Source organism: Cydia pomonella, unplaced genomic scaffold (genome assembly GCF_033807575.1).
Source record: "Cydia pomonella isolate Wapato2018A unplaced genomic scaffold, ilCydPomo1 PGA_scaffold_215, whole genome shotgun sequence".
Lineage (NCBI taxonomy): Eukaryota > Metazoa > Arthropoda > Insecta > Lepidoptera > Tortricidae > Cydia > Cydia pomonella.
Genome location: NW_026907855.1, coordinates 106,951 through 130,961, shown reverse-complemented (window position 1 = coordinate 130,961; position 24,011 = coordinate 106,951). Strand labels below are relative to the sequence as shown.

At 34.7% G+C, this 24,011-nt stretch overlaps 1 protein-coding gene across 1 annotated transcript in view; it reads right to left on the bottom strand.

Moving 5' to 3' along the window:
• Window positions 1–4,266: 4,266 nt before the first annotated feature.
• The window catches only part of LOC133533917 (uncharacterized), a gene marked incomplete at its 5' end in the record, with an annotated part of 97,725 nt that continues 77,980 nt past the window's right edge, over window positions 4,267–24,011 (bottom strand). The window contains 2 exons of the mRNA XM_061873000.1: window positions 4,267–6,003; window positions 6,816–6,885. Of these exons, the coding sequence (XP_061728984.1) occupies window positions 5,991–6,003; window positions 6,816–6,885 (83 nt within the window). The remainder of the gene's footprint in view (window positions 6,004–6,815; window positions 6,886–24,011) is intronic.

Genomic DNA, 24,011 nt, shown 5'->3' with positions numbered 1-24,011 from the left:
TGTACACACAGTCAAGTAATTTGATTTTATAATCTTTGTTATTCATTCTAAAATACCTACCTAACCTTAGTAAGAAAAGCGATTTATCAGCGCGTATATACTTGATTTGTAAGCGCTTATAAGAGCGTATAGACGTGATGTATGTCGATACGTAAATCATACTATATTACCCCTGACAAGATTGTATTTAGCCTTCGTTATGTTGCTGATTTTAGTAGAACTTAATTATTATACAGACAAGCATACGATTTAACAACAGACGTTGAAAGTCATTGAATCCGATGTAAACAAGAAGAAAATATTTCCCAGCTATAAATATTTTACCTCAAAACTGTCAAAAAGATTGTTAAAGACACAACAAAACTTGGTTTGAAAACAATAAAACATTTTCACCGATAAAATGACTGCATAACAAATGAGGGAGGAAGGATCGCGTAACAAATACAATATTTAAACAGTGTTTTGAAATTAGTCGTTGACATGACCGGTGCTGGCATATTTAGTATATTTGACGTCCGTGCATTATTGCCATGTAAGCTGCTTGTCGTGATACTAGACATATTATCTCAGGGCCAAATATAGTCTTGTCAGGGTAAAGGGGCGCGAGTGTTGCCTGTCACTATATAGAGAGAGTCTGGTATGTCGAAATTAGTGTATGCACGCAAAAGGTAGCAAACGTATAGGGTAGATTGAGGCGAATCGAATCATAGGGTGAATCGGATCAAACAATTTTTTTTAAATATGTTAACGGTACCAGTCATGGGACATTTAAGAGAAAATTTGGAGTATTTTGATATTTACCATTTCATGTGTCTAAATTTGAATGTTTTATTCGTGTATTTAATTTAAGATACTGCAATTGGTTTCAATATTAATAACAAATAAAAACTATGTTTTATTGCTCCAGTCATGGGATATATGTCGCCAATAATTTTAAAATATAGAAAACCCAATGAAACGTTAAACTTAAGCAGCTTTATTTATGGTAAAATGTTGCCAGTATTTAAAAACTGATGATAAATATATTTTTTTAAAGGATTTATCTATACCATCCTATTACTGGTGCCTGTTCCATTATAGGGGTGTTTACTATATTGCTTGCTTGATATTTAAAATATTGCTTGCTTATGATTGACACCGCAGGCTAACAGAAGAGATGTACGGTGCAACATTTCAAATATCAACGGATTTTTCATGTTCGTTTTGCCCTGTGATCCGATTCGCCTCGGTCTATCCTAACTGTATTTTAGACCTGACATGATTACTGCTGCGGCGTGGACGCGTGTTGCACTGTCACTGCCAAAACTAATGCTTATACAATAAAGCAGCGGCAGGTGCTACCTGTAATTAATTACAATAAAATACTCTGAGATGGAACTCCAGTGAGTTCTGTTTAACCCAATCAGGGAGATCGAGCTCATGGGAACGCATAAGCGCTTATGATAAAACAAGCTTTTATACGCGCTTGAAACGGTAAATAGATATTCTGATTTCCGTAGAAATTTTTTTTTGTAATAATCTAAAAGAGAGATCCATGACAATAAAAAAAAGGCAAATTATCTACATGAGTTTACAATTCTAAAATGCAATAATAACACACCCACTAATATAACTCGACGTTACTCAGAATATTTGAATCTCAAATGACTCTTCAGTATATCTTCGAGAATACTCGATATTAAATAATGTTACTGAACGTCACAGGAAGCTTTCAGAAAAGCCGAAATGAAAATAGCTTCAGATTTGTAATCCAGAGTTCCTAGAAATCTCTACAAAATGTACGCGAAACGCTGAGTTTCTACATTTCAATTCTATGAATTACTACGTATAATTTATAACAAACAAGGAATTGAGACGAGCTGGGACACGTATTTAATTTTAGTCCCCCGTGTGTTTCGAATAGGATAGATTATACGTATTCAACAAAGGTTTTCAAACTAGGGCGCTAACACATCGCAGTTGCAAATATATTTTCACCACACCAGTTAGTAAAGGCTCTCTTGATACCGACTTCAAAAACTGATGACAAAGTTACATTTTATCCACAAGAGAGTGACAAAGTAATTAGATGCAAATTTTGAGTTATTTCCTCATGTCGGCTGGTGGAACTGACTTTAAAGTGATGATTTTAACTGATAAATGTTTAAAATCTTTCATTTAGATTTGATTTGTAATGTTTTGCAAGTAATATTTATTTGGGTTGGTGTGGTGAACAATTTTGTGTCTCAGTAGCAAAGTTTCTCTCTATGCTCGCTACGGTCATGGTTCAGTTTGGAGTCTTTCGCTTGCTATACAATCATATATCAATATTAGTACGAGGAGTAAAAACAACAACTTTGCCTCCTTGTGAAACAAATAACTATAATAGTAACATGGCTTTAGCAATTTGGGGACGGGTTCTGTATGTAACTTTTTAATAAAAAAACTGTAGTCATTTTATCCCAGTTCCATCGGTATCATCATTTAAGGAGTTAATTCTTAAATATTTGTTTCTTTAGAATTTTAAAAGTAAAATTATATTTGTAAGCCTCGTAGTTATTTTATCAGATGATACAATGCCGAATAACGGCCAGATTTTAATATTTATTACATATTGTCCTATTTATAGGACACTAGTTCATTTTCGTTAGTCAATTTTGTATTCTAAAAAATATTGAGCTTTACGAAGTTGAAGTAATGAACCAAAAGTAATATTGTAACTTTATTATTATTATTACATTGTATTTCTCTAATAGTTCATCTACTAAATAAAACCTACAGATCACACATTAGTTACGAGAACAAGTATAATATTTTACATATTTAATATATATATAATTAATATTATTCACCTAAGATTTAATCATAACAATCATGACCGGACGGTCCTATTTAATTTACTTAACAGTTATAATAAGGATAATTATTATATACAATACTTAGTACATATACAAACCGCGATGAGTACATATTCGTATTTATACAAATTGCCGAGAACAATAAATGTAAATGTGACCGCGGCCGGCAAAATATCCCACTTTGTCGCTTCCCATAAGGACGAAATTTGCTTGTTTTTTATACAAATAACCTGACAAGGCGTCCTCAAGCGACAAAGTGGAACGTTTTTCCGGCCGCGGTCACAGATGAAGATTTTTTTAAAACAACTTCGTTAAATTTTATTTCGTTGTTATCCGTAAATCTTAAGACGGTCTTTAAAATAGTACTACGGTCAAATAGAGATTCAAGTTGTCGAAGGGAACCCTTCGAATGCTAATGTATGATTCCCGCCGGCCGCGTCCGCGAGGAGTCGGCCGGCTTGCGGCTGTACAAAATGTGGAAATCGAACTTAAGAATCGTTAAGCATCTCAAACGAATAGAGCTGGACTAATAAGGACGGGCCTTCCGGGCACTAAAACTAAACTTAATACTACATTACAGGACGATATTATAATAGTTACACAATCAAAATAAAAATAAATTGTTAAAAATAATTAAATAATAAGAATGGACCTAGTATATAAATAGTTTGGTGGCGTCATTCACGAATTCGAGCTAATCGTGCAGTCTAACGCAACTAGTTGCGACCAATTGCGTGCGTGATGCGAATTCATCAACCAATCGCGTCGTGGCGTTAGACTGCACTATTGGCTCGAATTCGTGTGCGTGACACCGCTGTACTGGCCCCATTCCTATTGCCCGTAAGGCCCGTCCTTAGATATACGTCAATGAATAGAGCCAATTTTATCGTGTTTATGACATGTGTGTCTCGTACGCTATCAAAACAAAGTTATGCTTTTAAAAGGGGTTCATAAGCAACTATAATTTTTTCACCACCCCAGCTCGTGAAAGATCTCTGATTCTTCAAAACTGACGAGAAAGTTGCATTTAGTCTACAGGTGTGGCAAAGTAATTTGATGGAAATTTCGAGTTGATTCTTCATTGTTAACTGGCAGAATTGACTTGATGATTTTGAAGGATGAAATATATTTTTCACCACACCAACTAATGAGAAAGTTGCATTTTATCTGGGGCAATGTAATCAGATGAAAATTTTGAGTAGATTCCTTATGTTTGCTGGTAGAATTTTTTATTACAATCATTTGGATTTGATTTGGTTTGAGGTTTTTGGTATTGCATAGTTAGTATTTTCTTCGCATTGGTGTGGTGAAAATATTTGTGTTTCACTCGGAGGCAAAGTTCGTTTAACCCTCGTGCTTTGAAGCTCTCGCAACGCTCAAGATACGACTACTCGAACCACTCACTACGCTCATGGTTCAATTTCGAGCGGTTAAACAACAACTTTGCCCCCTTGTAAAACAAATAACTATAATAGCGTTCATTTCGATTTGATTTAGTAATGTTTTACAGCTAGTATTTTTCTCGCGTGTGGTGAAAATTTTTGTGTTTCCCTCAGTAGTAGCTAAGTTTTTTAACCCTCGTGCCTTGAAACCCCCGCAACGCTCAAGATATTAATTTTGGAATCTATTGCTTGCTTCGGTATCAATATTGGCACCACGCCAACCGCCATGCCGTTGCTATAACAACGTTCTTTATAAATTTATTATTTAAAGCAAAACGGTTTTTTAATACTTCTTGCGCGTACGCCACAGTCCGAGCCGGCCAGTGAGGAACAGCGTAATGTCACATTCAAAACGTCTAAACTAATAAAAATATGACTAGGTAGACGATTAAGTGTATCTGAACATACATTTACTCAATTTAAGCGCTAGAAATTTTTAGAACTTAATATGAAATATGAAAATATCCCAGTGTATAGTTGCTCGGTCAGAAAGAAAATTGAAAATAAGGATATTTCAATTTGACTGTAAATCTAAATGTAAATGAATTTTACATAAAGTCGATGCACATTTTTAATTTTCTAATACAATAATGTATACATTTGTTTGAGGCCGAAAGCAAGGGTTGTTAAAATTGTAACCAAAAATTATTATATTTCATTTCAATTATACAAATCGTTAACCATATCTAAATTCCTTAGACTGTCCAGTTTTCACACAAATATGGAGGCATATCATATCATAAAAAATGATGTTAAGCGAAGACGCTGCTGTTCTGTGTCCAGTTTTACATTGACAAAAGTAATACAACTTATTTTGTTTCTAGTAAATTAGGTATCTACTCGAAATATTTATTCTCATTTGTTCATCAAAACAGTGGCATTTAAGGAATGGTCAACACAAGAACTATTTTCAGACTTATCGAAATATAATACATTCTATGGAAAACACATGAGAACCTCTTAATCATTAACCAGTGAATGGGTATCGTAATTTAGAAAACGGCAGCAGAATTTTACACACAAGTATAAAACTATGAAGATGAGAATTCTAAATTTAAACTTAATACTCTCAAGTCTACTCTATACTCGGCCGCTTTCTACGAGGCGAGACCAATAATAACTGGTTCATAATATAAAGGACAAAGGAAGATCACGTGGCTATATGCTATGCTATGTTCAGACATCGGTTATTTGGCGGAAAAATTAAAAGACAGGTAGGGAATTCCTATATCGATAAACTCAATTATCGATGCTAATCCCATATAACTTTATTATTATCTCTTTATATAATTCAATAGTGTACCGGATAAAGTATTAGTATCATTGTACTGCTTGGATAGTTATTCCAAAGACACTTGAAGAAAAACGAAATGTTGAGTGAAGTTTAAAAAATCGGCTTTGAATGAAGAAGAAAATTAAGTTATTGTTATATCATTTGTCAACCTTTTAATATAATTTTATTTTTTCAAGAAAAAATTAGAGTAATCTCTAGTACCTACATAGGAAAAGCATCGGTAAAGAATTCATCGATATAGGAACTCTCTAGATTCCTTTCATTTAATTATGCCTCAAAAGTCCGATGTCTATGTTAAATAATCCCTAAACATAAGGTAGCAGAGTAGTTATAATACAACCGATTCTTATAATGGTAGTTCTTATTTAAATTCTTTTATGTACAAACTGCGAAGGTCCAGCCGCCCGGGGCCTGACATCATCGGAGGACTCTGAAATATTAAAATAAAGGATGAAATGCGGAAACAGTAGGAAAATGGAGCGAGGGAATATTCGAGCTCCAACACTTTTGCTTTATTTTGCGTGGTTTAGCGGAGAAAGAACACCGCTTTATTCACTTTTAGATTGCTTGGATGATCTAAGTAGTCAAGATTAATACATTATTTTTCTTGCGTGAGTACAAGACAAATTACAGAATGTATTAGTTTGAATTATGCAATATACTTTGGTGTAGGTACGGTAATACATTTCAGTAGCAGATTATACTATATTTTCATTATTTTTGTTACAGTTAAAATAAATAAAAGGATTCAAGATTCAAAATAGTAATATTTAAGTCAATACGAGTAAGTGCGTCTGGCTTTTGTATACTGGCAATACCCATATTGACCTTTTAATGAAAACTTGTAAAAAATAATCTACGGTCAATTTGATATCAGTCTCTTTCATAATATTTGTTTTATCTGTTTTCTTTCTTTTTAGGTTAGGTTAGGGTAGGCAGAGAGTGCCGGGCATATTACTGTACCTTCGTTAGACTTTAATATTACTTATGTTTTATAGCTGTGATAACGTATATCAAAATGGTTTTCACAAATAATTTTCATATCTTTCAAATTAACTTTTAAATGTCTCTCTACCCAAATGTTCCGTAAAATAAATAGTTTTTTAGCTACGGTGCCCGTTTTTTAGCTGCGTCTACATGTTTAAACTATTGTTTTTTACATTGTTTTTTCATTTTGAGGTGATCACTAACGAGTAATTTTATTTGTAAATTTTGTATGATAATGATGATTCCTGAACTCACCTGATTATTATCTCGTAAACAGAAAGCGATGTACAAAACAGCGTAAGCGCCAACGATGAACCGACCGCACCTGAGTACAAGTAAAAAGTTGACAATTAAAAAAAGTCAATTGCATTTCCAAAAACATTATATAGATAGAGTTCATACGGCTTGTATGTTAATGAACATAATATTTCACAGAATGATAAGAAAAATAGCTAACACGTCAATAAATACATAATATAATATCAATTTGGTCATGTTTTAATGGACTGATAAATGTCAAAAAGTTATCACGATTTAACAAAAAACGTCATGCTCAGCAATATGTTTTTGCATTAATAAACCTCTTGAACGTTATAGCTACCAAGAAAATTTATTTCATTGTTCTCGGTTTGACGATTAAATAGTACGAAGACAAGTATGATTTAGAAATTGCTAGCTATCGATATCGATAACACTTGAGTGGATATTTAATTAATCACTAGCAATGGCACGGTTATATCAAGAGTAACGCTTCCGATTTATTTATTTTATTTTATTCATTGAGAAACAAACGGTCAAATACAAAAAATGAGTATACAAAAATACTTTCTGGTAAATATAAGACCTACAGTTTCCTTAAATTGTAAATGTGCTAAATACAATATGAGTTAATTGAACAACACATGAATTTAAACTAATAAGAGTATTTAAATTTAAAAATTAGAGAAGTTACACATTATGCGAGAAACTTTAAGAATTGTAAAATTTTATGTTATCTAAAGGTTTTGTTATAGTGGCGAAATGTATTGCTAATCATTGGAACATATTTTTCAAGGATATAATATTACTATTAAAAATATCAAAATCTATTCGTTCTTCACGTTCATTAAAAAGTCTGCAAGCACGTCTTATAAATATATTACGAACATAACATGTTTTGCTAAAAGGGAGAGGGAACAATAATAATTCCTTTCTGCGACATTGACGTATACGGGCACGAGGGACCTTGAGAAACCATTTCAAGTAAGGAAGGGATTTCTAATTTGGAATTTAGTATTTCATATATAGTAAAACAGAATCTGCACAGTCACGCCGATTGGCTGTGTGGCCGAGTGGCTGCATTTTGTGGCGTCGTAAGGAATCGGCGTAATTAACATAATTATTACCAGTACCCCTAGTGTAAATATTTTCGACAGCGAAACGTGACGTACGCGTTTGCGTTAAGTGTCATTTTGTATGAGATTTTTGACTTTCCAAAACGTCCCGCTTGGCGCGCTGTTCAAAATCCCATACAAAATGAGACATAACGCAAACGCGTACGTCACGTTTCGAAATCGAATTTATTTACACTAGGGGTACTGTTCTAAACGCAGTTACGTTTTTACGACCGGTTTGGCCTAGTGGGTTGTGACCCTGCCTTGCCTACGAAGCTGATGGTCCCGGGTTCAAATCCTGGTAAGGGCATTTATTCGTGTGATGAGCATGGATATTTATTCCTGAGTCATGGGTGTTTTCTATGTATTTAAGTATATAATATAAATCATTGTCTAAGTACACAAGCCTTATTGAGCTTACTGTGGGACTTAGTCAATTTGTGTAATAATGTCCTATAATATATTTTTTTTTTAGTTACGCAGTTTTACGCAGTTTCTACCTGTGGAAACTTGAACTTGGCTTACTGTTTTTATTTCGAAACCAATTTTGTTACTTTAACTGTAAGTTTTCCTAAGAAATAAAATAAAATAAATAAAATCAAGCGACTTTATAAACTTCTTTTGGAGCTTTTCAATTCTATTCTTCAATTCTACAGTAACAGATAAATTTCAATATTCTATTAATAATTTTGCTAGTACTATCAGGAATTTAGAGATAACATAGGTATTTGTAATTGAAACGCTTAAAAGCTGCCAGTGTTACGATAGCGGGCTATTGTGGTGCTTCGCCCCTATTCTGCCGTTATACCTACAGCGTATCGAAACAATCGCTTTTACGTTGCGTTAGTTAAGATTACATAGTATCGACGACTAATTTGATGTTATTGTAATGTTTATGAATTGTGCTTCGTTACCGCAGCTGATTCGTTCTATAATATGGTATTTTTACCATCTGTATCATATTTAGTGGCAACGGATGCATTGTACGAAGTTGTCACAAATGTATAAACATTTTTGAGACGACCGTATCGAAACCATCTGCATTTAAGTTGCGTTAGTTTAGTTTACATAGTATTGACACCTAATTTATTATTATTGTTATAAATATGTCTATGAATTTTGCCTAGTTATAGCAGCTGTATCATTTTAAAAATATGGTATAATTAATATGAAGTTGTAAAAAATAATCTTTCTTTTCGGTTGAAAAAGCACGTGCTTCTAAGCAAACAACATTTGTTTCCTGATTTTATTTAGAAACAGATCATCTACTTATTGTTAATGTTACTTATAAATATGTAGGAAGTTCCAAATGTACTAAGAGATGTCAAAATAGTATCGGTGTTTCCAGTTTTTTTACCTATTTCTTGGCAACATTCCGTCAACAAAAACCCCGATGTACGTACATTACAGAGTGGTCAAAAATACGTTGACATACAATTTTAGGGAATAATTCCTTACTTACATGTCTTTTACATGCACAGATATCTTTTAAAACTAAAACTACAATCAATTAACTGAAAGGAAACATTATCTTCAAAATATAATTGTATTGCCTTGATAGACAATCAATAACAACTTCAATTGGATACACAAGCTTTGTTAAAGTCATCAACAATATTGTTGCAATTATTGTGTATATGCACGTTAAAATTTTTTTACAGGTGATTGCTGGCTTCAAAATTATAAGTTTCTTGTATCTGTATAAGTATAAACACGTTTAGGATCATATATTAACTCAATTGGACTTCGAAAAGTGATGGAAACATTATTAGGAAATTGTAAATGGTCACGTGCAAAATATTAAATGTTACATTAATTTTGTTTTTGTTATAATGTTTATAGCACTTTACTTTTTAATATCATCAGTTTCGAAATAATATCATTCAAATGTCATTTTGATGTCAGTGTACGTTTGAATTGGCCTCAAAGCGTATTAAAGCCCGACCAGAAATATATGATCATTGTCAAGAGGGCGCTGTTATTCTCATGTATAGGGTGACAGTTCAGTTTCGTCTGAATAATTTAGTTCCAATGAAATTCCACAATATGGCGCGTGATCATATATTGCTGCTTGCATATTTATATATGATATTTATCTTTATCTACATCACAAAAATAGACATTAAAATAAGATATGTATTAAATAAAAAAAATGCAACAATTCAGTGTTTTTAGTGCTTTTTAAGACCAAAAAACTCTAAATTAAAAATACCGTTAAAATTCTCAGGGAATTCAGAGATATAGTAGAAACACTATATCACTACTTGTGTGACGTCAGACATAACCCACAAGCCCGCGCCATACAGTAATGAAACGAAAACTAACCGCTGGAAAAATACGTAGAAAAAACATAGTTCATTTTGATACAAGGAAGGATACAGTATGAATCGTGTATTATTTTTGTATTTGTTGAACACGGTGAGCGGTCTCTATAGGAAAAATAGCTTTTTATATGTAGATGTCTTTCATTTTGTATATGCTTTCAATTTCATATTATTGAGAGACCAACAGAGATCATTATTGTTTGTACAAATACATATATTATGTATGATTAGTACTATACACTATAATAGGAATGTCAATAAAATTAAGAATTAATTAATTATTTTAAATTGGAAAGTGAAATTAAATCATACAAAATACAATGGAAACAAAATACAATAAAATAAAAATAAATGCAAATAAAATTAACATAATAATTAAAAATGTTTAAATAGGTATTAATTAATCTCTTTACTTTGCGATCTCTCATATCGGTAAAATTTTGAGTTCAAAAGTCAACCAAAAAAATCATGTTACTGTAATTAGTATTTAAAGCTTGACCAGTAATATATGATCATTGTCAATAGGAAGCTGTTATTCTCATGTGTAGGGAGACAAATTCAGTATAGTATGAAAAAAATTGTTTCAGTGAAATTCCGCAACATGGCGCGTGATCATATAGGTCAGGCTATATAGCTATCACAGACACAATAAAATCTATTTATTTATTTATAATTATAAACAGAAACAATGTGTTGCATTTAATAACACTACAATGGTATATACTCTGTATACTGTATTTGTCAAATATCATCAACTTACTGGACTGACAAATTTAATGACTAGTATTTAAGTACCTAACAATTTTCTTGAATTCAATCCATACGTTAATGTGTTAGTATGTCTGTCTATCTGTCTCCTCTTGTATAACTCTCTGTATGTCTGTCTATCTGTCTCCTCTTCACGTTTAAGCCACTGAACCGAACTATATCGGTTTTAGTTTAGATGGAGATAGTTTGAGACCCGGGGAAGGACATATTAGGATCGTTTTTATCATAATAATCATAATTCAAAGGGGTGAAATGGGTGGTGGAATTTATCATTAATGTGGCATATGGAAATAGGTACTAATAAACAGGCAAAGTCGCGGGCAGAAACTGGCTATGAATATTTTTAAGAACCTCTGTGGTTTTTGTTTCTTTGTACTGAATGGACGCGATCATTAATAGGTACAATCTGGGAGACCGAGTTTTGCTCGGAAAATACATAAAAACTCAAAAATGTGCGTTTTCCCAGATATAAGATTAAGATAGATATAGTTTTCGCCCCTGAAAACTCCCATATAGCAATCGTTAGAGCCGTTTCCGAGATTCGAGAATTATATAAATATGTACGACAATTGCTCATTTAAAGGATAAAGGACTATCAGAAAAAAAGTGCAAGTCGGACTTCCCCACAAAGAGTTTTGTACGTTTTAGTATTTGTTGATATAGCGGCAACAGAAATACATCATCTGTGCTATCACGGTTCATGAGATACAGCCTGGTGACAGACGGGCAGACGAACGGACCGACAGCGGAGTCTTACTAATAGGGTCCCGTTTTATCCTTTGGGTACGGAACCCTAAAAAACACCCTGTACGATTGCTGGTCGTACACGAGACCGGACCAAATGTTACCACGCGGATCCTTATTTAATAAAGTCGATCAAATGAACAATACATTCGGCCAGAGCAAGAAAGATATTAGACTGTACGATATTGCTACCGAAATGGAGGCTTCCCATTTTGATTCAAGAAAATGAGGGACTTATGTTATTGAATTCATGTTTATACTAACAGTTAGTACTAAAATCTTTTTATAAAAATGTAATAATTATATTTTTACATTTAAGTGTCGCACGTATGATATGATTCCAACGGCCACTTTTTACCACCGCACCGCTCGCCGCCACCGATTTTTAGCTTTAAGGCTCCTCCTCCAGCAAAATACCGTATAACTGAGTTACTCTGAACCATTTTTTATATTAAATATGACACTTTCTGAGTAGAAAAAAATATATAACAATCAACAAACTGTGAGAAATGATATGCTATTTCTGAAAATCTATGTTAATTTAAATAAGTGAAGAAAAAATCTTGAATTCACCCCTATTTCTTTCAGTTGTATCCTTATTACTACTGCAACTTTTATCAAAAATATATGAGACTTTATAATCTTTCTCACAAAACACTATAAAATGATTTGATTTCCTTTATTTTTGCAAATTTACTTTGCCTCAATTCCTAAAAAATAAGCCTTAATCCCACCTAAGTTCCTGCCATAATCCCGCTCTCGTCCGTATAGTCAGTGCGGGGCAAGTCGTGTTGCTAGACGGACCTGTGCTGCGTTGCGCGCGCGAGCAGGCGAAATTCTATTTCGAACGCATAGTTCTGCCCGCTCGATCTTTTGCAGCGGGTGGTGCGGTTAGGGGTATAAGTTCCGCCCAATCGTGCGAGGCCGTTGGCGTCGAGTGCTGCCTTAAGTAACAAATATTGTACACCATTAAGATGGTAGGCTAATATGGTTTTAGTACTTACCTATGAAATTTAACACCGTTTTTATACCTACACTCACGATAAATATATTATGATAACAAGATCAAAACTATAAAAAATTGATAAAACAATGGGCCTCCAGAATTATATCTGAGCGTAATGTACCCTCTGCAATTCAAATCAAATAGCTATCACATTCTACATTTCCGACCTCTCGGTACCTACAGACTAACATTAAATCCTAAAAGCCAATGTAATGCCTACTTAATAGCACGATTTGGCAAGAGGTAGATGGAGAGCCCCACATATTTCTCCACGCCAGACTTGGAATTTAAATTGGTCTGCTTCCTATCAATGTGCATTTCAGTCCATTTCTTCACCGGATGAGGTTGTAGATTTACACACACACAGCGTGTATTTTTGATATGACTGCATAACCAAAGTGTAATTAGTTAAGGCTTTAATGAACAAACTTTCATAGGTTTTATAAAAAACAGACTATTATTTTTCCATATAAAATAATTCTGCAAGCAATGTATCACTACTTTGTTTTAACTAAAAACGTCGCATTTAATGATGCGACGTCACGACTGTCACAAGTGACTATAATTTACGGTCAACCAATTTGATTCCTAGGCCACTATAGAACCATGTCATAATGACTTCTACCTTCTGCGACAGTGCTTATTGAGTGATGCATGTCATGTATAGAGTAGTTAAAGCGACAAGGTTCTATAGTGGCCTAGGATTCAAATTGGTTGAACTTACAAAATACATTGCCATTGCCATTATCATTTTGGGGTCGTGATTCCAAATGTCAGAAATGTATTAAATTAAGATGGTTAATAATACTGATCAAAATTTTCCATGGGACCGATATGAAATCGTAAAAAAAAACTCCTGGGCATGGCATTTCGTCTACTTCTGGTACCGAGTGTCCAATATTTTTTTTTTTGCGATTTTGTGGTTAACACATGTTTGATATTAAGGATCACGACCCCAAAATCAGTATTTTCTAGAAAAAAAACCCTTAACAACTTGTTTCTTATAGTTCTTGACTTTCGCGTGACTACTCATTATTACATCTTATAAAACAAAGTTCCCGCCGCGTCTGTCTGTTTGTATGTATCGACCCGGTTCGAAGAATGAGATATGATAACGATAAGTTCTGGTTTAAATAAGTTCTCATTTAGATATCGTTTGTATGTCGTATAATTGACAAAAGCAGCTCGATTCGGGCAACCAATTTCACTTTGACATTAGAAGTATCGTGTCTTATTATCCCTTATTATCACATATAATATCACACGTCAATTTTGACATGTCGTTTAGTTATCGATCTTTTAAATTTCTTTCCATGATATTAAACGTGTCTTAATCATTATTCGAATCGGGCCAGTTCGCGATAAACTCAACAGCTACTGAACGGATTTTTATGCGGTTTCCATTTATTAATAGAGTGATTTTGCAGAAGGTTTAAGTGTATAATTTGTTAAGGTTTACCCGTGCGAAGATGGGGCGGGTCGCTAGTTAGTAATATATTTAGTTAAATTCAGTACTAGGGATATTATTACTAAATTGTTAAAGGATATAAAGGACGCACTTAATAAAATCAGACCAAAAATACAAAATCTGCCTAGAAATACCTCGCCTTAAGCAACGGGAATAACAGCCAATGATTGAATAAACAAACCTATACCTACTTAATAATAAACCCAAACAAGAAAATGGATCTTCCTCTTTTATTCAAAAAAAACGTATGCGCCATTGACTCTAGCACACATCACGCCATTTTATTTCTACGCTCAGAACACGCAATAAATACTCTTTATCTCTCTCTTATCCACTAGACAAGAGCAGATGAGCAAACAATCGGGTACAAGTAGCGTGTGATGTTGGCCATGAAAATTGACAATTCAGACGGTATCATTCTGTAACATCAAATCAAAACCAGCGGTCCGATTAGAACTTTTAGATACGTCCAATATTATATACGATTTGGATCGGATATGTCAGTGACATTTTCGTTTAAACAGACGTCACTTCTGGCACTGATATATTCGATCCATATCGTATCTAGACCTAATATTTGACCTATCTTAAAAATTTAATCGGGCCGGCGGGCTCAAGCTTTTAGTGTTGATGACGTCAAACCACATATAGATTGATTTCAGCGGCTGCAGTACGGTCGCATTTTTATAACTTCTGACTATGTCTGTGACTTTCGCACTTATACTTGTTACAACGTGATAAAAATTCGAATGTGCTACAGTCGCAGATAGTCTTTAATTTTCAATGACCACATAAATAATCATACCATATCCCCAATTTGTAATTAGCCGTAAGTAACGTCTTTCAGCTCTGGACATGACAAATCTAATTATTAAAAAAAAAAATCATTTCATCATTCTTAATTGACATTTTAGTAAGCGTTTAGTCGTAAAGTCGTAATAATAGTTTGTGCGATATTTATTTGTTTTATTTCTTTTTTATTTATATTTTACTTACTGGTTTTATATATAATACTTAATAGTAGGTGCTATAGCACTATAAACACACGTATATGTATTACTTATGGATGTAAAAATTCTTGATCGGGTATAACAAAAATAAGTACCTATAAACTGCGCTGGTGAAAAAACTCAATTTAGTATATTATTAAGATTCATTTTTTGCCTTAAAATTCTCTATTGTTTTATTTCCAAACCTCGCATGAATTCAAAATATGTAAATTATAAATTAATAATAGAAATTCACTGGTATTAAAATCTCTTTTTGTGTTATGATTGACTGCCGAAAATGTTTTCCATACTTTTATTTTATATTTTTTCTACAATTAACACATCTGATATTAAAAAATATTTTTATTTAATTAGGTACTTGTCTCTAACATTACTTCAAAAGCATAATAAAAAGGAACACAAAATCGAGACCCCCATTCACATTTAACCCTTTTCCAGGCCGCACCAATGTTATTTTTACGGCCCGCCTGATGGCAAGCAGTCTCCGTAGCCTATATACGCCTGCAACTCCAGAGAAGTACAAGGTTTTTCCATCAAATTCTAATTTATTCAAATTAATCCAGCTTTAATGATTCATTTAAAGATAAGGCACATTTCCAGAAAGTCTAATCTAATTTGAACCTTAAAACCGATTCCTAAGGTTGAAGTTCTAATAGCGCGTATGTGGCCGATAAATCGTACTATGCCTAGTTTAACTTGTTATGATTATAAACTGGTTTGATACACCCCTTGGCGATCGTTTTGGTGATCGCACGCACCAATCAGCTTGAGTGATCTTCAAGGTCGTATATATTAAAATAAGATCGAAACTCTATAAAGTTGATCTCAATCGGTCTCCGGGTCGTATAAATTTATTATACAAACTTCCCTTATTTTGTCCGCCAGTGTATTATCCTTAGAGCCCTCCATGATTGAGATACTTCCCACTGTCAACAGTATCTTTGAGTAAACGTTAGGTATTATTGACAATACAGTAACTATTACAAATGTTGCTCGAGTTCTATTTGCAATTATTTTATATAGATACGCAGATATGAAATAAATAAATACGTCATTCTGAGACAAACCGAACACAAATTACACATGATTAAAACTTTTAGAATTCCACTTGACTTTGATCCTTATTATTTTAATGATATGTGTTAAATTTGTTAAATATCAAAATTGGCGCCATCTAATAAATCAAAGGTCAAAGGATGGCAGCATCAGAAGATTGCGCCACTTTTTGATATTTAATAAATTTAACATATATCAGTGAAAGAATGAGGATCAAAGTCAAATGGCGTTCTATAAGTTTTAATCATGTGTCGAAAGATGGCAGTAAATTTACTGTGGCTACAAAGTTTTCTTTGACAATCCACCTCTATTTCAAATTCTCTTTGCTACTGACTCGAGACTGTTATATTTACTTTTTAAATTGTTAAATCATGGGTAAGTTGTTCCCCCCCTACACCCTCAGCACAACCCCCACCCTCGAGGACTCTTAGTATGTTTATCTGGAGACCACAATATATAAGTTTACCAATTTTCAAAACTACACCAATTATTTCCCCTGATTGCCCACATTCCGGTAAATTTTCTTGAGCTAATCCTAGATTCTAAATGTAACCTAAAAGCGACACGTTTACTGGATTAGCTAAGACTCCGGCTAAGTCACGGGGCGGGTTGAACTGTACGTAAATCAGTCATAATCGCGAGAGCTCATAAACCCGCTGACTCCCGATTAAGGTGGCGAGACACGTGTCGCGCTAAACGACGGTTAATCGCGGTTTAAGACTGGCGCGCTCCTCTTGAGACCCTTTACCTGTTCTTTTATGAGTTCCCCGCAGGCTCGGCCAAACAAACGCCCGTACAAACGGAGTTTCGTTCTCATTTTAAAACTACGTGTGGATTGTAATGAAAATTTGCATATATAATGACATGAGGTATATCTAGTCCAGCGGTCGTAGCACGATCGCATTTTTATCTCTGGTCACCATGCCTGTAACGTGCGAAAGTGATAGGCGATAAAAATGGAACTATACTGCCACCGCAGTAAGGCTAAGACGGTTGGTTCTTTATCATTTGTCAACATGCCTGTCCCGTTCTAACAAGTATGTAAGTGTGAAAGTGACGCATGACATGACAGGTGATAAAAATGCGACCATGATTCCGCTGCTGTAATTAGTAGATATAGTTTTATAAAACAAACGAAATAGAGCAAAAACAAGTTTTGTATGGAAAACTTGAATTCACTGTATTTTTTTAACTATGGTATCTGAAGCTATATAAACTAATTTCAGGACTAGATATGTTGCCTCCCTGTCACTCTTACGTTGGAATTTACAAGTGCAACATAGTGCCTCTCTGTTGCACTTGTAAAGTCCAAGGTGCAACGTTGTTCCCCTCTATGTTTAGTATAATGTAAAAATAATTATAAAAGGCTATAAAAAGTAAAGTAATAATTACATTAGGTAAATAGGTACTTTAAAGTCGATACGGCCATTTTTTTTTCTTTCGTTGATCTTTAAATTACTAAGTATATGAAACGTACAGGTTTTTAATATCTAAATATGGGTTTTGCGAAATCACCTTTGGCAGCTTATTCCTTCAATGTATGTCAAACACGTAAAATGCTTGGTTCCGTCACTTGCGAGTATTTTGTGTATCCCTTAGGAACCGTACATTTCTTCCATAAAATAGCCATTCTACCCTCGGACTAATCTTTATGGAAAAATCACATCCATTGGTTGCTCGGTCTATAGTTCCGTTGATGTCAAATGCGCTTCGGAACCCTAAAAATCTACCAATAGTTCGTATAAATAACGCAAGTGCTGAGCTTTTTAACATAAAAATTATCTTTTAATATCGATGTAATCTATATTATAATATCACCGCAATTTTTTCCTATATTAGTTGTCATATTGCCAAGCAAACCTTTACTTTAATTAAATTATCGAGAGCTGAAATTCACTTGATTGTCATGCGACGAACGCTCCCGAAGACAATTGAATTGGGTCGTTACGGTTGCGAGGTAATAATAATTTGAAATTGTCTATCGCATAATACAAACCTTTATGGTATCCATTATAGAATATAGTGTTAGGCCTCCGAAAATGTCATTTCATAACTGTTGGTCAGTTATTTCAGAATATTATCATTGCCATTATAATGTTAGGCCACAGGCACACATACACACACGAACTCAAACAAAACACACCCACACGTTACGCAAGCCATATCTACTTTGTATAAAGTGCTTTTTAACTGTTTTTTTTGTAATCTTTTGTTTCCACTTAGCTATTGCATGTTAGTTGTATTTTTGTGGACAGCTGTTATTGGCAATGTTTTCTGTTCACTATGCTATGTATTACTTTTTGTATTGCTGTTGATGCCCCAAATAAATAAAATAAATTATCTACATTTCGTTCGTGGTGCAGGGTCCCGCGACCGCGGCTATAAAGCATTGCGAAGGGTGTGGTATTTCGGCGGTTCTGTGGATCTGCTGAATCCTACACTAGAACAGGTAACGCAGTAAAATACTGTTGTGAGGCTAGAATGATTTTTAGTTTTTAAGACATTATAAATGTGATTACGCTGTCATTTGATCGAAGCCTATAGGTACATGTAACTTAATACTCTCGATCCATATTAAGTATTCACATCGCCCATAGTTTTGTGGTTTGGCCATCTAGAGCGTTTGAGGGAAAACTGACAGCACGCCGCCCGGCCGGTCGACGTAGGTATCGATGTGCGGATGTGGTGGACACGGATCTGCACGAGCTCTAGGTTGAAGACTGGCGAGAAACTGCACAGGACTGGGATCAGTGGCGAGCAGTCGTGTTGGAGGCCACACACTGGGCCCCTGCGTCAAAGTAGTAAGTATAGTTTTGTATGATAATGTGTTTTAAGTTTTACTGACAGATCTTACTTAACTCTGATGCCCCAGATACATAAAAACATTAAAATTTGCTCGAACAAGGTCGAAATAAGTAGGCCCCAAGTGGAACGCGTAGGGCTTCGTAATTAGATCGTGTGCAGGCGCATAATGAGGCGTTAATTAGGCTAATCAAATGTGCGTGTGCCAACCCTGTCTTCCAAATATAAATCCGAGATTTAAATAGGGACTTTTCAGAGATTATCCACCGAAAGGCTGTTGACTTTTGAATTTTGTGCTTTGGTTCGTGAGCTTATTATAGATGAATATGAAAATGCTAATATTAATGCGTTGAAAGGTAAAATCTATGTTAAATTTATAAATGTTGATTTATGGAGGGCATTCCATAAGGAAAAGGGTCAGATTGACTAAAGTGAATTTATCAATACACGTGTTGGATTATTTAAAAAAAGAGATATTCAAATGAGGTTTATAACTTATTAGGTATCTAAAACACATTTTTACTATTGAAAAAATATGTTAAAGAGAAAATTTCACTTGCTATTGCCATTGTGTAAAAAAATGGTATCTAATGCCCCAACTAAAACATTTGAATTTGATTTTTGAAATTCTTTAAAAAGCAAGCTAGGGTAGACCGAGGCGAATCGGATCAGGATGAAAAATCTGTTGATATTTAAAATATTGCATTAATATGAGCGAACTAAAATAGCACCGTAAATCTCTTCTCTTGGTCTGCTACGCCAATCATGTGATTTTTTTAAAATACATATAAAAAAAAATTGTCTGTTTCTATTCACCCTGTGATTCGATTCGCCTCAATGTACCCTACATGATGGCAGTCTAAATTAAACAAAAATAATGGAACAATGGTATTAAGTTAGGTAGTTAGTTACCCAGGACCTCCAGCTTCGCAGGCAGGGCCATTACCGATTATACTTGCCGCAAAACGAAGTGGCAAGTCAGGTCGTTAATCATCGGAACGGAATCGTGCTATCCCTTTCGCACTTGCACGGCCTTATGGAGCGGGACTCTCAACAGTAGTGCAGGTACAGCCGTATTATGCATAAAACGTACGGCACCTGACTCTTAAGCCTTGGTCACACGTACCGAGTACGCCACTGTTCTTGGGTGTGATCAAGGCCATATTGCCCGACTCGCCACTTTTTTTATATACTAAGTGGTGGCAAACAAACATAAGGCCCGCCTAATGGTAAGCAGTCTCCATAGCCTACTTACGCCTACAACTCCTGAGGAGTTACATGCGCGTTGCCGACCCTAACACTCCGCACCCTCGTTGAGCTCTAGCAACCTTACTCACCGGCAGAAACACAACACTGTGAGTAGGTGTAGGTAGGTATGGTAGGATTACTTGGTGCTGAGGCAAGTACACGATAAACCATTATAAAAACTCGAAAGCCAAAGTCGAAAGAAGTTTTGATATCACGACTTATCAAATAACCGTACAGAATTGCGCCATCTGACCTAAAACCCGATACCTGCGACCATTACCGCTTTAATGAAACTCATAACGCTCTTCTCACTTGTTAAGTCATTAAAAAACCCATCAATTTTTACCATCATGCCCCTCTAGGGCTGCTAATCCTATCGCCTTATGAGCTAGCTGAGTTGAGCGTTCGAGTAAAGCAAACCATTATCCATCAGGTCGTCGTCCAAATCTAATGTTTCACTTGTATTTGTACTTGTCGAAGCGAAAGAGGTATATCAGGATTGTAGCAAGTGGAAATCCGTGGTCTCTGCCTACCCCTCCGGGAAATAGGCGTGATTATATGTATGTATGTAACTTGTATTTTGTTTTCATATATAGGTATTGTTTCTTTGTATTGTATTTTATTTTGTAGTTTCACAGTGCCTTGGTTTTACTGTAATAATATTGTGATACTTATTTGACTAATAACAATTAAATAAATAAATATGATGATGATGCACCGGTTTGACAGGTGCAATTTGGTATGACGTTTAAAAAGTGCAAGGTCAAGTGAAATTTACCGAACATACTCCTCACGTGTGAAAGTCAACACCGATATTGGTGAATTCACCCTGTGCAAATTGGCAGGGAGTAAAAGCCAGAAACAAAGAGTGAAATTTACTATTAATCGATGTAGATTAAATGTTGAGTTTATGAAGGAAAACAGTATTTTTAAATATTATTACCGCTTTTACAGCACAATTAGTTTAATTATTTATGCTTATTAATAGACACTGTATTTATAGATATGGGGCACGGGTAGACAAAAAACAATTTTTAGGAAGGAATCAGAAATCATATAATACCTTTAACCTTTTCCCCGCCATTGACTTGATATAAAGTCAGTACATTTCATGCCCCACACGCCACAACTTCATATCAAGTCTTGGCTTTGGTCAGGTTTGTATACGTACAATTATTGACATGATGTTGATGACACTTTATTACTTCATTCATTCTTCGGCGAAAAGGTTAAACTGAGCCCCTAGTGTAAATTTATTCGATTTCGAAACGTGACGTACGTATTTAGACACAGCGCGCCAAGCGGGACGTTCTGGAAACTCAAAATCTCATGCAAAATGAGACTTAACGCAAACGTCACGTTACGCCATCGAATAAATTTACACTAGGGGTACTGATTTGTGGAAGCAAATGCTCGCCAAGTTTAAAGAATACACGGTCAGTCATGTTATTAGGGCACATTTCCCTGTAATCTGCCGACAAAATTGCAATCATAATTTTTCGCCTCTTTTTAACGAATTTAATAAGTCCGGAACTGACAATTCATATCTTTTAGCTTTAATAGAATAAAGATACGGTGATAAAAATGTAATTACCATAAAATTGCGTGTAGAGCGTGTAAGATAATGGTGGAACTGGAGGGCGGGAGGTCTGGGATCGATGTAGCTTAAAATAGCGTTGTGGCTTTGATTTTAGACGCTGATACCACACAATAAATAATAGTACTACCGTATATACAGAAAGGAAACTTCGAAATTTGACAGCGATTTAGGGCCGAATCATGTTGTCCCTTTTAATGTATTGAACTATCCCATTCGGCCATTTAGGGTTATCAAAATTCATGTTATTATTTTATCTGTATACGCAAAAAACGCATCATATATATCAGAGCGGCCAAGATGCTCACAAATATCTGAACTCTATTGTCAAGGCGATAGATATCTTTGAACACCTCAGCTCCGATAACATATGATGGCGACTGTCAAAAAATACGGTCCACCTGCAACTCCAGGGGTATTACATGTGCGTTGCCGACCCTAACACCCCCCCTTAAAGAGCTCTGGCAACCTTACTCACCGGCATGAACACAACACTAAACAAGTTAATGTTTAGGTCTTATTGAGCAACTTTTACTATGGGACCAATCCTGAAAAAAAAATATTGTCTGTTTCTACATTTTGCTGGTTTGATGTAAAATTTCCTATGGGAGAGTCTATTTTGTTTCGCGATTTCAGGGTTGGTCACATAGTAAAAGTTGCTCAGTATGAGGTAAACATTAACGGCTTTGAGTAATTGCTTTACTTTTAGTTATATTTAGTAGACAAATGGACACTAGGTACGATTTGAAATAAGTTTTTGGTAAAAATTACATTTTTGGTACAAGCTTTTATCGCTGACTGTACTTTTTTTCCACAGGCAACTAACTCATCGAGACAATTCTAAATACCCCAAACACAATTAGGTTGCGTTGTTTTATCACAGAGTTCCTATGGCTACCTCCTGTCTCCATCATCAGATCAGCTTGATGGTACCATAATATTGCATTATCATCCGACTTACATATGTATGCAAATTTTCACCTTCATCATGGGAAGTGGGTCAAATTTAACTTGCAAAATTTGTCCCATACATACTAACAGGGCAAGTTAAATAAAAGCTTGTAAAAAGGTTTACATCAAACAATAAACAAATTATTTTAATTTGGAATAATTATTATTTTATTTCTTGCAGAAACGTCGATTCATATCACAAAATTTTTACTGACATCGCTGTTTCTTCAAGATCTGTGACAAAGGGTCGACTCCGACATATTAATTATATCTGAGGGCCGGGCCGCAAGAAATTCGAGAACTCCTTATTTTCTTATTAAGGTTCTCACTCGGCAACATGAACAACTTTCTTATACAAATGTATTCTTCGTTGTTGCTTTTAGACGTTTAACATCAGCTTTTGCTGTGATTTTCACACTTCACACATAGTTGGCAAATAAAAATAGTGTGCCTAATCTATGAATCCTCGAGATACTATTGATGGCAGATGCTGAATTAGATAGAAGAGTGTGTAAAATAGGCTTAATTGTGTACTATAGTATATTTCTTTAGGTGCACGACTGGTACCGCCCTCCTTCTGTAGATCGGCTTTTTCTACGTTAAATCTTATGGAGTAAAACTAGTTCAAACGGCTGCCACTAGCATTAATGTGCGACGTTCCATAAGATTTCGTGTGTTTGTAATAATCAGCGCCACTTCTCCTTCTCCAACTGCGTACCTTGCCAATAGGCATGTATCCTTACGGATTCTTAAGCACAGAAAGTATACCTCTTATTACACATGTTCGATAAGAACACTTATGTCCATACGGCTCGGTGCGATGTCTCGGAGACCTTAGAGTATGACACATTTAATTGCATTTTGTAATATATTTACTTATATACTTATATTATTTATACACCTATTAATGTTTAATAAAGTACGGTGTGCACTTAAATCACGTCGCAGTAGTAATAAAAATATGCTCTCGCAAACGTTTACTCCAAACAATTGCGACTTTAAACTGAAAGTACAAATCCAACGAAAATGTTATGAAGCTAAAATTACAAAAGCATGGTTAAATAAAGCAACATATTTATTCCGACCAGCGCTTATTTTCTCTTT